Source organism: Anopheles coustani, chromosome 2 (genome assembly GCF_943734705.1).
Source record: "Anopheles coustani chromosome 2, idAnoCousDA_361_x.2, whole genome shotgun sequence".
Classification (NCBI taxonomy): Eukaryota; Metazoa; Arthropoda; class Insecta; order Diptera; family Culicidae; genus Anopheles; species Anopheles coustani.
In genome coordinates, this window is record NC_071289.1 from 16,327,446 (window position 1) to 16,344,826 (window position 17,381).

The window sequence follows — 17,381 nt, forward strand, 5'->3', positions numbered from 1 at the left end:
CACTGTTTTCTTTTTCCATTTCGCATTTCCATCACATCATGTAACGCATCCTGATTTTTACACCATGTGCATTTATAATCTATCTGTCCAGTTTATGGGCAGTTGTAGACATCAAATTTTATGCATAATTTTCTTAACCCCTAAGAATCGCCTGTGTTGCATTCTACCCTTTATATACTGTGTCTAGGCGAAGTGCGTACATTGGAACGGGCAGAAATAGGAAACACACAACCCCACCCCCAGCAGGAACTGGCATTCAACCGTGGATTATTATGCTCATATTCGTTACTCGAACCTGATTTTGCCCCCCGTTTTTGCTTCGCATAACACAACTATCCTTTCTTTACTCTCTCGCATACAAATACATACATACATATCCATCCATGTTTGATTCGATAAGAACCATTTCCTATTACAAAACTCTGTTTTCATTCTATAACAACCAACAAATAAGCAATCACAACGAACCCTTTCCAACTAGTTTCGCACACCCTGCCATATTTTTCATATTTTGCTTGCAAAAACTTCCATCATTATCACTTTCTTGTCCCATTTCTTTACATTTTTTTTGTTGTGATAGTAGCAAAACCGCACGAACATATGACCATGACTTTCTTCCACGACTTTACTTGCTTTGTTTTTACAATCCCTATACCAAATTTCCTACTGTCAGCTGAGATTTCCAGCATCGTAGCGTGCCACGATAAAATGTATGTTAATTTCAATATGTCTATCCATCCGGAGACAAATGTATACCAAGCCACACACGCACACACAAGACAAGAGCTGGAGTTTACGCAAGTTATTTGATTTTCCTTCCAAGTATCTCTTCCGTTTTCTACTACCTGTACATTGCCGCAGGATAAAGCTTACCCTGTGCGTTCCGTGTTCCATGCGAAAGATTCCTATCACTAAAGGAAAGGCCCATGAGTCGATTTCTCGAAATTTCGATGTCTCTTCTAATGATTAGGTTTGTATTCCCCTTTCAATTGTTGCTTTGCATCACAACGACGCCAATCTCATAGAGTCGGCAGTAGTCAGGAACGGAAAACCGGTCCACTAGTGGTAGCTCTTAGAAAGAATTGTGTTGAATCACTCGCTAGCTCTAGCCTTTTTATTTTGCTGTGCAATTTTGATGGAAATGTAAGACCCTACATTTGATCTTCGTAAACGATAGGTCGCGTATGAGCCACTGTGTGTGTGTGTGTGTGTGTGGGTGTATATTTTACGGTCTCCGAACATCTAAACTTCTTCTCCGATCAACGGACCATCATGACTAAAAATATAAATATGCATATATAGGTATGTATATATATATAACGATCTGTTGTTCATCCACTCCCGATCACCATGCTCCCCTGTACTCTCCTCGGCAATGATTTGTCTGCACGCGCAAAAAGCAATGTTTCAAGCTCTTCATTGCTTCCACCTGTTGGTTTCTTCCCGCTCGCGATTGGAAGCCGAAGCCGTACTCCATGACGTCGAATGCAAGGTACTTCGAATGCTATTATCGTCCGCCCCGTGGTCTCTCTCCCCGTCATCGGCGGTGATATAACTGGGACTCCATCGATTCGACGATGTGGTTTCCTTATCTTCTTTCTTCTCCTCCACACCCTCCTCCTCGTCGTCCAAGTCTTCGGAATCTTCCGCTACTACTAGCGGGGCCTTCGGGTGCTCGATCTCCGTCTGCGCGTCCTTCGATCTGCTCTTGCGCAATCGATTCCGGCTGGCTGCAGATGCTTTGGATGTTTTCGATGCCTTCGACGATAGAGACGACGAGGAATTGGAGGAAGTTGGCGAGAGCTTCGGTGCGCTGGCGCCACCGGAGGCTGCAGGCAGCTCAACGTTTGACTGATGGTGGTGTACCGGTTCCACGATCGTGCTCCCTCCTTTCGGCTGGCTTTCCCTCTTTATAGGTCCGTGCGGGGCGCCCTGCTTGCTGGAGGATGCTTGTTGCAGAAGAGGCTCGGTAAGCCCCTCGGTATCCTGACTTGTAGGAACGGCGTGTCGGACGTGGATGTCGAGGATTGTCCGATGTTGTTGGTGGTTGTGGTGCTTCGGGGGCGACTGATGGCCTCGGTGGCGTGCTGCGGCGATTCCACTAATCCTTCTTGCTGCGTGTTCGGTTTTTTCCTGCTCCTGCTGAACCTTAGTGTAATGCGATTGGTGTGGTCGCTGCTGGTGGTTATCGTCGCCGTCGTCGTGCTGGATGATGTCGTCGTGGTCGTATTCATAGTCGGCGGATTGTCGTTTTTGTCGGCCCTCGTCGTAGTACGCTGCAGACTGCTCCGGATTCTGCTCCTCATCGATCTCAGCAGGATTGGGGTGGTGTTGGGTATTGGCGACGTTGTCGCTGGAACGTCTTCTTCGGCGATGCATCACGCCTGCGTTACGACGACGATGCGTCCAAAAAGGGCAAGTAAACAAAACACAAGAAATCAGTGATCCGAAAACGGTTCCACAAAACCACGCGTACGGATAGGGGGAGAAGGAAGATAGCGAAGAAAATACATCACGAATAGCAGAACTGTACATGACATAACTATGAGAAGCACTCTACGATGATACGGTAACATATTCCGACTAATAAATAAAGCCAACATAAATAAACAGTTAGCGGAAACACAATACGTACTATAACTAAACTAAACAAAAAATGCAAATTCAACAACCTCGAAACATAAATTAATCAAATAGATATCGTGAGCTATCAAGCGATTTAGTTTGATCAAAATATTCACAATCTTAAAGAATTCAAAATGTATATAGGCCTTTATACAGAAGACTTTGCAAAATACACCTTACATCCAAAGCAACTATGAATGTGATTGCCCTTCACATATTCCCTGCCGTGCCCTGGTATGCCATTTATATACCACGACCGTGAAAAATGCTACATACTCCCAGCGGAAAGGTTAATGGCGCAAAAGAAAACGTTGTTAAAAGCTTTAAGCTAAAATCGTACCAACTATCCCTCAGCCACGACCGGGATAACGCTGTTATGTGGATGTACACAATGTGTGGAATGTGACTTAGTATTCAAAGTTGTGAATATAGGGTTATAGGCGCACGTGCGCAAGTGTTCATTGCTTGACACTCCTTGGGCAGGTGGTTTCTGTCTAGTTGTGTATATTGCCGCTACGAAACCCTAGAAAGCAGCATACATCTATTGATAGAGCGCTATGCACTAGGAGTACCACAGTTGATGCCGACCGGGATCGGCAAAATACGCACCTTTCCTCAACATGATTAAGAACAATGTCTAAAAAGGCACTGGCGACCATTGTCGGGCGTCGATTGTCGGAAAATTTTCCGCGTTGCGCACCCCATGGTTGGTAAACATATCCGAAGGTGGACTAGAACCTCCAATAATGCCACTTTTGCGCAAAATAATATTAAAATATCAAAACGAAAAAAGGCTCCACCAAACATTATCAACCACTGTGTAGATTGAACAAAAAAATTACTAATTCAAAAAAATACGATCAATTTCAACACATAAACATTGAAAGCTCATTTGGAATGTCTGTTTCATGGTATAAGCCATAAGAGACTGGTGCAACAGATGTGAAAATGATAGTGCAAAACGATCGAAGTACCACATGGGGAAAACAATAAACGGTAAAGGCCAAACCAAAGGAACACGACGTTTGCAAACATACTAAAACATATGAGCTGCACATTTATCGATGAGCATTTGGCAAGATACGGTGAACAGTATCCTTCCAATACAATATCTGTACCATAGCATATAGAGAGAAAGGCACGCACAGAAAGAAGATTGATCAAATGAGTTCTATATTCTTGGTTGACAAACAAAAACAATAACGAAAAGAAAGACTCTAGGAAAATCAAAGAAACTGAAACGAATGTAGAAAAGCACAATCATCGACGGAATACTTAGTAACCGTGTATATCGGCCTCGATCCGTTCAAACATAAATATTCTTTCATCCCGGTGCAGCTGCAGCGACAACATTTCGTACGCAACAAACGGACGAGTACAACACACGGGCGTATCAGGATCGAGAAGGGCAGAAGTACAATAGCAAGATGAACGGGGTGAGAAACGCCGTCAAGAAAAACACGGATATGGAAAAAGAAAAAAGGGAAACGAAACAACAATGGTACGATTAGAATTTTTGCTGCTACTTTGCCTTAGCTCCCCTTCCCCCCCGCAATCGATTGATGATGATATGCGTTCAATTGCTAGTGCGCTCTAAGTTGATTCACAGAACAGAAAGTAAAGTTAAACAATAAACGGATAAAAGGAAGGAACAGCACATCGGGTCAAACAATCAACATCCTTCGATGGATAGATTCTTTAGGAAAAATAAAACAACATCCCTTTCACACGCACAACGATTGACATTTGCTACCATGGGTTAGCAAAAAGCTTTCTTCATGTTTGCAAAATGGATAAAAGACGGAAGAACGGATGTAAATCCTGTTGAATAGGATCGATTCGTGTGGATTTCATGCATACACAATTAAAGATGAAAGTTGTTAACCAAACCTAATTGTGTACACCTGCATGATAGAAAGAATGCCAAATTTGCTATGAACGTGGACAGTTCTCACGGCTCATGTTTAGAAAATTTTAAATTCATATTCGGAGAATGATAGAAGCGGTTTGACAACTTACTAAAAAAAATGACGATGCTGTAAAAGAGTGGGTGTCAAAGGGATGCACTATTTTCTATTAATAATTCTCTTGTAAAATGTTGAAATCTAATTAGCAATGGACGAATACAACATTGGTGGTTACTATTCATCTCCAATGGACGATGATGACACACAACATACGAACGAAAAATACCAAAGAAGTGCTTGTGGAACCAGTGAAAGTTAAATAGACTTTCGTAAGTATCGGCGTGTACTGTGGAGTGCCTCAAACAGTCTAGTTAAACAGGCTACAACAGATTGTAAACAAACCAAACGTGGCCCTCCTCCAGACGGTGTACTCGGTCGAAGTGTATCTAACAAATTCATACCGACACCAAGATACACTAAATTGGTAGGTTGCGTAATAAATGATACATACTTTAAAATGAGGGATGCTAGTGGAGTTGCAGTAAACACCAAGCGAAGCCAGGTCAAATGGAGTTGAATGATGGGCGCAAATTTTACATGTTTTTCGATTCCATCCCACCAGTGGTTGTGGGTAGAAAACAAGGATCGTGATTGCCCACGATGGTGGCCACGTCATTCATCGGTAGAGTGACATTGAAGCAATATTCCGTGTTCGAATAGTACGTGCTTTCGTTCGGCTGCCTGACGGACGAACGGAAGCAACAGAACTTCGAGGGTGGATGCCGGTGGTCCCGCCCAAGCTTCCACCGATGATCGACGCAACTACCGCAATCGTTGGCTCCAGTCAACCCCCTGCGCTCTGCAGCATCTGGTGCCCTCATTTGTTCCGGCTGAAACCGGGTTGTTTCCGCCGGAGAAGGGTGGTTCGGTGGAGTGGAAACGTGCTTAAAACTGCTGGATTTACTCCAAACAGCGTGATTAGAACAGCGGCAACAGCCACCTGCTGCGCCGCTACTGCAAGACCGAGTTTGGCAGGGATAGGATCGTTTCTTAGAACTACTAGAACACAAAACCATGCGAAAGCAGTGCATAAGGGGTGCTAATGATGAGAAGGATGATGGTGGGACGGTGCGTGATGATGATGATGACGACGATGGTTGTGATAATGGGGATGATGATGTCGGTGGTGGTGACACTACGCTAGTACAACAACAACAACCACTAAAACAGCCTCCGAGACCACCAGGATCATCAAGGCAACGGTGGCCATCGGCAGGACGAGCGCTATTATTAGTGTGCGGCTGAGAATGGTGGTGATGACGATGATGCTGGTGGTGATGCACAACACTGGGGTTGGGTTTGCTTACGGTTGTCGACAGGGACGTTTCCTGGGTTTCCTGCATCGCTTGCCGTCGGTGATTGGCGAGTTTTACTTTGTTGATAGGCGCGCCTACAATTCGGTTGCCCGGAGGGGGGATTTTGATTTTTGTTTTCGACGGGTTCAAAAACACACATACACGTCAGCGCATTCGATTCCGCATCGAACGAATTTTGCATTATGCATCAACAATTGATTACGATTGTCCATCGATTTTTGGTTTTTGTTTTTTTTTTTTCGTTTTGCCGTATTCGTGCAGATGAACCAAACCAAACCGGTGACATTTAAACACCCGAATGCGTAATGCATGGACGTCATGGACACACATACAGACGGGAAGGGAACCCGGGGAGTTGTACGCGCGATATGTTTTGGTGGTAATCCAATTCGAATTTATTTCGGCATTGGACAGGTTTTTTGTATGGTTCATGGGAAGAGAAGAAAAACGGAGAAAAGAATACGTTACAGGATTAATAAATTTTGGTCTCAGAACGAGCTTTTTCAGATATGCGAGTATGTACATATATGTATCGCTAGAGGTAGCGAGATGGGAGTATTTGAAAGAACCTTGCTTTTTTTTCATAAACATTTTGGTTGGTCAAAATGTTTTCTGGTTGTGCGACTTCGAAGAGATTAATACGAACGAATAGTACATACATTAAAGAAACATGCACTACTACCCTACTGAGCGATGCTTCGATGGTTATTACCAAGGTGTTAGAAACTATGTTTAACTAACGTCGCGATGGTGGAGAGAGGAAATTCGGACGGGCGCACTCGCGGGATCTACGTAAACTATTCTAGGAAACATTCATTTTTAGATGAAAACATTGCTGCTAATGATATGATGACTGGGATGTTCTAGACACTATGTAGAAGAATCTTCAATGATTCTAGGTAATGGGGAACATGATTGAACAATTTTGTTTAACGAAATCAAAACTAAAAATATGAAGCCAAAAACCACCTTGCGATTGATGCAATTGGTATGAAGACAAATAATATGGTCTGGAGAAAAACAAAACTAAATATATTCGTGCGGAGGCAAAGACAAACAAAATACACAACTCATTCGCTATTCAGGGTACGAAAGAATTATGTCATGAAATGAAACGAGCTGAGTAGTTTCCTTCTCCAGCGAACCAACTCATCACGCACAGCGCACACTCAAACAAAAGCGTAAGCGCGGATGATCTTATATGATCAACTGTTTAAAATATGAAATTACTTCATACTAACAGCTACTTAGAAGAAAACAAACGCGATAAAGCCGCTCATTCAACGATAGCAACGAAACGATTCCTATAGCTCATTTTTCCTTCAAAGATGATCATAAACAACGGGGTCACTCGTCTGCACAAAAGGAAGACAATTATATAACTCACAATCCGCCGAATGCGAACGATTGCAAAAGCCGATAAGGTAGCGTAGATAGAAAGGAAATTAGTTGCGACGCACAGAGAACAGAGTAAACATAAAGCTCGAATTCGCACACCACCTTGTGTGTCTGTATCAGTGTAGAGGATCTCCCTCTCGGGTCGCCGAGGAGAAGGCAAGGAAAATCTTGGCTTGCATGACGTTGAACCGGGTGGCAAATGACACTTACCGATATAGCTGAGTAGAACCGGCAAAAACACGAGCCCGTGGGCGGCCCCGTACAGCACAATGCCCAAGTACATTCGGAAGTAGAACACCTGGAAGATTTGGCTGTGCGCGAACCCAAGCACCAGGATGCCACCGAACTTGGTGAGCGTAATGCCGGAGAACACGGAGCTACCCATCTTGGTGAGTGCGTCGGCGGCGCGCTTCTCGCGCGTTTCCTCCACCGACATGGCGAAACTGTGCACGAGATGAGAGCAAAACTCGACACTGATACCGACCGCCATTACCAGGTTCACGAGCGAGACGGCATTGAGCGAGATGCTCCAGTGGTACATGAGGCCACCGATGTTGATCACGATCATGGTGATGGTGATGACCACCACCAGTGACGAGTGGATGTCGAAGCCCATCAGTAGGAACGTGACGATGAAGATGGCCAGCACCGAAATGCCCATACTCTTGAGCGTGTCTGGCCACATCGTGAGGTATTGCTCGTAGAACACGTAAAACACTGAGTACGGGAACACCTCGATCTGCTGGATTTCCGCTTCGCTTCGGCCCTGCAGCCGCAGGTTCGCATGGATGGTGCTAGTGATGTTGGCGGAAATCTTTCGCGCCGACCGGAGCGCCTCGTAGTAGTCGGAGGACGATTTTAGGATAGTGTGAAAGGCCATGAAGTAGGATGCGCCAACGTCGTTGTAAAGAGCGGAGGCAGGATCTGGTTGGTACTTAACGCCCGTGCCATACGCAGCATGACCCGCCTTGGCACACGCTACATCCGGATTGTCCTCGAGGAAGAAGGACACGTATTGGCGGAAGCTACTCTCCACCGGACGTTTTTCCGGCGTCAGTGAAATATCGCACGCTCCACAGGCACTTTCTGTAAGCAAAAAAAAAAACAGTAAGTGGGATGTATTTAAAATTGAAAATTTACTGCTTATGCCCAATACTTACTTTCATGCGGACAGAAACTTCCGTTGGCCCACTGTTTGCAGCATCCCGACGAACCGGACCAATCGATGTAGTCGTCCAACCACGATTGGGCCGGCCGGGCGAGGTACGTGGACTGAGGCTGCTTGCTAGCGATGTACAACTGTGTCGAAAGGCTGTCCACGTTGCAGTACTGCCCGCCACAGATCAAATTCTGATCCTGTAGCATCGAGTAGTTTAGACCGTTCTTTACCACGAAGTAAACCGGAGGTCCAATGCTCAGATACTTCTGAAGGTGGCGGAAGAATTGCAGCACAAAGCTGTCACCCGGCATCGACAGCTCCTGGTCAAGACCGATGTCGATGTGTGGCGCAACGGCGATACTCGAGCAGAGCCACCCGAAGAACACGATCATCACGGCGACGCGCACCGGCTTCCGCATCACGAACGGTACGTAGATGCTTTTGAAGAACTTAAACAGCAGTCCCTCGCTGATGCTGGTCGGCATGTCCTTCTTGGAGCCGCGCAGGAAGCAGAGAATGTCCAGCCGATTGTCCGCCTGGCGGATCGTGTCGAGCGCCAGCAGACTTACAAAGCACGTAATCTGCAGGAAAAAGTCGATCAGCAGAGCCATTCCTGCGTACAGAGCGAAGGCACGTACGGCCGGCATATCGGACAGGCCTCCGAGGAAGAAGCAGCAGCTTTCGCTCACCGACGTGAGCAGAATCGATGGTCCGACACGACCCAAAATGCGCCCGATGTGTTCCGCGTGTGTCTCCGTCGGTTTCTTGGTGTCGCGCTGATGCGTCTGCACCAGGATGAAGATGTTGTCCACACCGACCGCAAGCACGAGGAACGGAATCACCTCCACGATGATCAGCGTTGCCGGTACGCCAATGTAGCCAAATATGCCCACCGAGGCAACTACCGAGGCCAGCACAATGGCCACACCACCCAGCCCGAGGGTTACCTTCGAGTCGATTAGCGCTCTGCTCCACTGGTTGACGTGACCGAGCGAAATGGCGATATATGCGAACATAATGATGTATGACACCAGGATGGTCGACACGTCGGACTGGGATTCGCGGGCCAGCTCGTCTTCGATCGAGCGCTCGGAGGTGAACGCGATGCTCATGTTTGCCCGCGTCCAGTTGCGCATAAAGTTCACGTACTCCGTTTCCCAGGCGAGAGCTGGTTGCAGCTTTTCCTTGTCGTGGTAGTTGCGCACCAGGAACGTTAGGATGACGGCGCTCGCCTGCGCATAGTTTGGCTTCTCGTCCGGCGTCTCCGGCTGCGGGATCCCACCGAGTGCGATCGCTGGATCGATCGGGCCACCGTACGGTGCCAGACAGTCCGGGTTGTAGTAGTTTCCGAAGCACTGGATCAATTTATCGAGATAGTTCACCACGTAGCCCTGGCCGTCCTCTTCCTCGTCGTTGAAGTTATCCATATCGTCCCCGAAGTAGCCCCACAGCGACTGAACCACACAGTCTTTCGTCACGACTGGCCGTTCGCTCGAGCTAAGCGGTGCAATACAGATATCCTTCAGCCCGACCGTATCGTTGCTTCCATCGTTGAGCGGAGCGGAAATCTTCTTGATCTGTTCCTGGAGATCGAACACGTCCAACAGAAACTGTCGATTGAACACGGGACCGAACTGTACCACACCGTTCGACGTGTTGTGCGATACGTTGCTTAGGTTTTGCGCCGCGATGATGATCTGCTCGATACGGTAGAACGGTTCGAAGGTGGAGTCGAAGTACTCACGCTCGACCCGAGACCTGGAGTACGGCGAGGCCCACAGTTCCACCGGGTTCGTGGTGACACGCAGGAAGTGAATGCCCATACCCATGGTAACGATAAACACAAGCCCTGCAACAACAAAAAGAAACATTCCGAGTTTAGTAAAATTTAAAACAGTCAGCAACGGTGTGTTACGTACCTCCGAGCAGCACAAGCCAAGGATATTTGGCGCATGTTGTTCCCCATGCGGTAAAGAAGTGCTCCAGTGCGGTCTCCGTCTTCGCTCCAAGGCGCTCGAAGTAACCCGACTCATCATCGTCATCGTCACCAGCGGCAATATCCGACGGATGGGGGCGCAGTTCTTGCTCGCCGTCCCATGTAGCACCTGTAGCTCCCGCAAAACACAAAAAAAAAACAAAAACATAATCTATCAGCGACAGCACTAGAGACACTTTAAAGCAAAGCTCACGTTTAACAGGACGCATAACATTTATGTATGAGTATTTATATATAATTACGATACACATGCACATTGTTTTACGGATAAGGAAAGACGGAAAAGATGTTTCAGAGAGTTGCGGAGAGGAGTGCTAGGAGAAGAACAACACAGGTTTCAACGAGACATAGTTGGTATGCGTGAGACTTGGGTTTTGATTTTGAGTCAGATCTTCACGTAAGAGATCGTTGCTAGCCTAAAAACCGTGTGTGTGTACAACATATGTCGATATATGTCACGTGGAAATTGTTCCTGTTATGGGCCACTTCATGTCATAGTGAGAATATTCTTGCTGGGTTTGTTACATCGACGGCGAGACAGCAACATAAAGCTTCAAAGGACATGAGTGTTGTCGGGACTAAAGCTTGAGAAAGTCCTTACGGGCGAACATAGATTGGTGCCAGTTCGGTGTTAATGTGTTGAAAAGCGGATGAATAACATAAAATTTGCACGTAATTTGTACTGAATAATTAAACCAACCTAAAACCATTGATGCAATGAAGCTACCAACCAATGGGATTAATTATACACCAATGAGTAAAAGTAATGGAGTTTCATGAATTTATAAGCAGCACAATGAGGATGTTTAATGTCAAACTGTGAATGGCTAGGTATAGTGCTTTTCGTGTGAAAGTTGATGGTCTTCGTTGGGTTATGATGATTTCAAACTATACACACAAGCGTATGATTTCCCAATACAGTATGTCTAGTATCGTAACGTACAAATATATGATGCCGATTGATGATGAGATGCGTAAACGAAAAACAACGTGAATAAAAACGTATCCAAACAAACCAGAAAGAAACCTACTCGAGCGCTTCGACTGTAGGGGTGAGTCTTCCCGATCCGTGCCCAGATCGCCACTGTTAGAGGAGAGTCCACCGGCCAGTCTGCGGCCAACGGAGGACCGCAGGTCCGAGGGTAACGTGTCATCACCGTTTACCAATAGTTCTACAGATGATGTTTGCAGTAGTAATTGCAGTAGTAGTAGTAGTAGTAGTAATAGTTGTAGTCCCCACACAGGAAACAGCGAGTGGCACGCGTGTTGGCACATCGATCATAAAGAGCGGGCGTGGGTTGATATTTTCGTAGATCATGTCGTTTGTTGTGGGAGTGGTGGGTGTTCGATGGAAATTTTTCGGTTTTGAAAATGGTTTTTGGCGCAAAAGAGGTGTTGACGTTTGTTGAATGCATGAGCGGCGGATGTTGCGTTTGTTCGATTCGGTTTTGGTTTGAATATTTTTGTTCGTTTTGTTTTCAAGTTTTCAGTACCGCAAATTCATGTTTTGGTAAAACCGAAGAAAAAGAGAGAAAAAAGAGAACGAAAAAAGAACAATGGTGGGATCAGTTTACAGTTATCGAATCCAGCGCGCAAGCGATTTTGTGGGTATATTAATATGATAAAGATTTTCTTTTTTCTCCTTTGATGTGAGCTGGACGTGTCCAGAAATAGTGTGATAGCGTGTGTTCCTGTGGTGATTTGTACCGGGCATTTTCATATTAGAACCTTTTCCCTGCAATTCACCTTAGCTTACAATCCGTGTCGGTAGATTAGTGACATTGGCGAGAATAGGTTAGAATCGCATGATTGAAAATATTCTTCTTTTACTTCAAGAATGAATATAAATCGATTTAATCAAAGTTGAAAAATTACACTAAAGTATAAGATACAACGTCCCGAAACGCAAAACCGTGTGCCAGACCCAACTGAATCATTTCAACCCGATCGTAGCAATGATAAAAATAATCCAGTTATTTGTTTTCCAGCGGACCTTCTGTTTGTATACACACAACTACTGTTCCCTGAATGGACGACGATTGCACGAACTTCTTCGCTCGCCAGTGGTTCAATCTAATCGTTATCTACATTTCGGTCGCTTATTGCCATCATTATTTTCAACGGTTTGAAAAACAAAATAATCATTACTCGCCGGTATGGGGTAGCAGCGTCTTTTTAGCGCAATACGACAAAACTTCTTCAATGGGTGCGCAGCACGCAACGCCTGTGAACTGAACAGTGTCCAAACCAGTACCTCCTCCTATCGTGCAGTAGAGCATATCCGGCACAGGGATGGTCACAATGGTTTTATCATTATTAACTTTAGTTTTGCATACATCGAATATTTAATTGCATTAATTGCCCTAAATTGTTTAAGCGGACTATTACATTTTTGTCTCTTTGTGGACGCACACATATAATTAATGCTGCCTACGTACCGTTCGTTCTTCGCAAAAGCAGAAGAAAAGTAACATTAAGTTAGACGAGATTAAATTCATCGCATTACATTTGATTACGCAAAACCAGACAGGACATGTAGTGGGAAGCCCGTGCTGGTTCAGTCCAGAATTTAAGTCGCCAGAGGCACGTGCTCGAGGTCAACCAATGTCACCTCGCTCGGAAACGGATAATAATCAACCGCAAATCTATGCCGAATATTCAATCCTTTCATTGCCACCCACAGACGGGATGGGATGCATCATTCATGAACTGGGTAAGAACGTACTAGACTGACCTCAGCGAACTAAAATCAATTTATGGAAATAAAAAAAAATCGAGTGAACGCTAGCGCGTTTGGTGGGGTTTAATCTTTTGGGGTTTCTTTTTATCCTGAGCAACGTTGAGGTTACGATTGAGAAAGGATTTCTCGCCACGGTTCTATGTTGTACATTCCATTTTTGATGCATTGAGACTGGTATAAGTAATAGATTGATTCTTCACTTATTGACATATTCATATCCTGCAGCGTAATACACCGGAAAAGCCTTTGGCATTTGTGTATAGCGGTAAAATTTGTAAAAAAAAAACTATTTTTTCAATTTTTGTACACTTTACTATCATGTGAAGCAATTCAATCCTCATGCCGTCATGCTTTCCCAATATAATATGATGTAAAAGAACATTGAAAGTTTAAAATTAAAAAAAAAATCTTCCACATAATTTTGGAATTAAAACAGCACAATCTCATGGGACGCTATCGCTGCTAAGGTTGGCATAAACAGCGCCAGACTAGAAGTAAAAAAAAGCACACACAGCTGACGTATACTTACTTGCTCCAATGACGGTTGCGGCAGCACCAGTGCTCGAGTGGCAGAAGCAGGCACCGATCAGGAACAATCCGCTGCAGACGACAAACACGACGAACATCACCACCGCGTATCCGTCCATGTTGTAGATGATGAACGGCTGTGGTGGACTAGGCGGTGGCGGAGGCTTCGGACAAGACGCCTCGCAGTCGACACAAGAACAGGCCGGAGTGTTGGGCTACGGTGCAAAAAAGAAGTATTACAAACGAACCCAACCGAAGTTGTTGTCTGTCTACTCTGGTCTCGACCACTTACATCCAGCTTTTCATGGCACGGCACGATCCGTGGGTTCCAGGGTAGGTACCCGTCGATGGTTTCGTTGGGCGAACTATGCGCCACGTAGTCGATCTGGAACGGTACGTACAGGTTGTTCTCCGCGTCGCCCATGAAGTGGAACCACTTGGACGGGCTGCAGCGGGATGCGCCCCAGTCGCCGCACATCAGATCGAGTGCGAGCTGGCCGGTGGACGGCACGGACACCTGGTTACACGACTCGAACGTCCCGTTCAGGTACTGCTGCGTAATGTGGATGTCGATTTTCGTGATGAACTCCTTGGCGGGCTGGGCCGTCGTCGTGCCGGCCGTTGCCAACGGCGCTTCGTCCTTCGTGTCCTCCCCATCCGTCGCTTCGACCTCTTCCGTCGAAACCACCTTTATGAAGCTGGATTGCTGCGGGCTGCAGGTAAAGTCGCACATATGCCGCACCAGATTGGACATGCACGACGGACACCGGGCGAGGAAGTTTGATGCCAAGGCAACATTTTTGTTCAGCACTTCAACCTGCCGCAATGCAGCGATGAGTAAAAATTAAAATTTTAGTAAAAAATAGATTAAAAGAAGACTAAATGGAATGATGAAATATTAACTTATCAACAAATAAAAGGAATTTGTGCATTATGCGACTTTGTTTCTACCAGCAAGTTCTCTTGACTATTAATGGTGAGTTAAAGGTGAGTTCTAAATTTGTATCGAGGAATTTTTAGTTCAACCGTAGCCGATTCTAATTTTTCTGATCTTGTCTATTTTTTTATCATACACATCAGGGACCATGTGTTTTACGCATCGAAGGATTGGATTTCCGTTTGACCAAATGTTTAGCTAAGTTGAAAGGTATACGATTTGGTTCATGACTATCTTTATATGCCTCCATGATCAGATCCTTAAAATAGGGGATGCTTAAAAATATAGACGGAGAGGCTAGCGATTGTTTGTGAAAATATTTCCCAAAACCAGAACCAAACTAAAAGTGGTACAGCAACATTATGATTGCTTAAGCCCTAAACCTTCCCTGAATTGCTGGCGTATCTAGGAGAAAAAGTGACCCTTCATTTGGCAAACAAGATTAGCCTCAGTTTAACGTTGCTCCAATCCAATCTGACCATGACGAGCAATCGTGGAATGGAAATGCAGCTAAGGTTGATCTTCTTCATTTTCCAATTCGTAAAAACACGTTTCGGTTCTTGGGAAGCAAAGAAAAAAAAATCGACACTGCCAACTGATGGTCAGCGGATGCTTTAAGCGATCTGGCAACCAACAAGCTGTAGTCACTATCCGCGGATGGGAGATATCCATTCATTTTTCTACCCAAGAGCTCATCCATCAAGCCAAACCCCGTAAACACACCAGTATTGCAGAAGCACGAACCGTGCAAGAAAAGTAATGCATGCTTTCTAAAATAGTCTATTGGCAAAAACATGAGCCAGTACGAGGAAGCAGCAAAACAACACACACATACAGATGCAAACATACATCGCGGTAGGTGGTCTGGTGGTGCTGAGAGCTAATGGTGTAGAACACGTCGGGAATACGCCGACATCTTGTTCCCTGAAAAACAGCGCCGAAAGTCTCGGCCGCTCTGTTTACCTTTGGGTCAGGAAATTCAAGTTCTCCTTTGAAGTCTGTCTCGCGGGTCGCAAAACACGATCGCAATTCGTAAGACAATGCCCACCCAAGGTAAGCCACTGCAAACACCGGGTGGGACCGGTTCGAAGATTCAGTGGGTTACTTGGCCGCGAATACAAGCTATCGAGCGGATCAGCATAACTTGCAGCCTTCGCGAATGTCACTGCCCTCTCCGAGAGTATTGCCGTGAGGGCTATTGGTGGTGGTATCGGGTGCATCGTCCTACGTTGACCTTAGCAGCCTAATGCCAGAGCAGTAGCGGTATCATCGTCAGTCCGTCAACCCCCCCTCCGGGTGACATCGCGACCGAACGCCTAAGACTAAGGCAAACACACCCGTGCGTTCTATCGCTGCACCTGTCTCTGGCAACAAACAATCATTGGCACTTTACTATTGCACCAACCGTGCAGATACCGCGCACTCTACCGCGTGCAACGGTAGTACCATTGATTCCGCTTTGCTCGGCCAGGCAAAAGTCGAATCTGCGCAGGAACGCGGGGAATGCGCACAATTCTGACGCCTCTCTCGCTTCTTCTTTAAAGCGCCAGTTTGTCAATTGCGTAGGGCGGAACAGGCCATACTTAATGTATGGCTACGCATCACAGACTTCGCCTCACGGTCCCGATGCGTGACACGCGGAAGCAGCTGGACGCGGCGGATAGAGGATTTTCGCCACTGTCAAGGTCAACCGGGCCGCGCTCTTCATTCCACCGTTCGTGTCCCCCATTGCCCCATGCTTTGGGAAGGAAACGCTACACACCGCCGTCAATACTATTTCCTTGCATGAGATCACAAGTCGACTACAACACGGTAGATTTCTTCAGCTTCAGCGACATTCTTCGGCTAGTATCCGACAGGTTTTCCTTCACAATTTTAGCAAAGAATTTTAATCTCCCATGCTGATAGGGTGAGGAGCGGAAGTGTACGACTTTAAGTGAGGAGCAAAAGTATAGGATTATTGCTAGTGATGTATCAAATAGCTCTTTTCAGTGAGTAGAGCATTTTGGAGATTTCAACCAGACTAAACTATCATCACGCGATTTGAACCGTGCATAATGAGTTATTAACCGCCGCATAGAATCCCAAAAGATTGAGTATGTCAAAGAGTCACTACTCACCACATCTTTGAATCAGTAACAAAGAATCGAATCCTATGGAGTCATTCTGGATTCGAATCCCTGTAGCGGATTTACAACCTCTCCTGCTCACTACCCAGCCCCAATTATTGCGTCGCAAAAAAAAAGTCGTCACGCAAATTCCGAAGGGTGATGTTATCCACCCTTTAAAATCCTGTATGATCTAGGCGTGTCCATTTGTCCCTTATCAAATAAACACTACAAACCGGATCCACCGGCGGAGTTGGCCACTCACCTGCGCCGCATCACAGCACGTGTTCACGTTGCCTGCGTCATCCTCGACCAGCAGATGGCCGCACCAGACCTTCAGCAGTTCCTTCGTCTTGCCGTCGACCACCTTCGCCGTCCCGTTGTACGCACAGTACTTGGCCCGGTTCAGGGTGTCCACGTTGCAGATGCCGTACCATACACACTGGCCACCGTCATCGCTACTGCCGGCGGACTGACTCTGCACCTGAGATGAGACACGAAGTGAAAGAAGAATTAAGGATAGAGAAATTGATAGAATGTACATTACGAACGGTGACATATTTATTTATAGCATTCAAGGTGAAGGCAAACTACACAAAAACGGAGA

General features: G+C 45.9%; 1 protein-coding gene across 3 annotated transcripts in view; it reads right to left on the reverse strand.

The window, feature by feature from the left end:
• Positions 1 to 399: 399 nt before the first annotated feature.
• The window catches only part of LOC131266541 (NPC intracellular cholesterol transporter 1), a 35,479-nt gene continuing 18,497 nt past the window's right edge, over positions 400 to 17,381 (reverse strand). Inside the window, exons 2-9 of one of the 3 annotated variants that reach the window (XM_058269106.1) lie at positions 17,040 to 17,258; positions 14,022 to 14,546; positions 13,731 to 13,944; positions 10,385 to 10,570; positions 8,467 to 10,314; positions 7,517 to 8,392; positions 5,900 to 5,982; positions 2,247 to 2,384 (exon numbers count right to left, since the gene is read on the reverse strand). In XM_058269106.1, the coding sequence (XP_058125089.1) occupies positions 2,379 to 2,384; positions 5,900 to 5,982; positions 7,517 to 8,392; positions 8,467 to 10,314; positions 10,385 to 10,570; positions 13,731 to 13,944; positions 14,022 to 14,546; positions 17,040 to 17,258 (3,957 nt within the window). In that variant the 3' untranslated portion in view covers positions 2,247 to 2,378. Of the gene's footprint in view, positions 2,385 to 5,095; positions 5,983 to 7,516; positions 8,393 to 8,466; positions 10,315 to 10,384; positions 10,571 to 13,730; positions 13,945 to 14,021; positions 14,547 to 17,039; positions 17,259 to 17,381 lie in introns of those variants that run through there. The other 2 variants (XM_058269103.1, XM_058269104.1) reach the window with 2 other exon arrangements.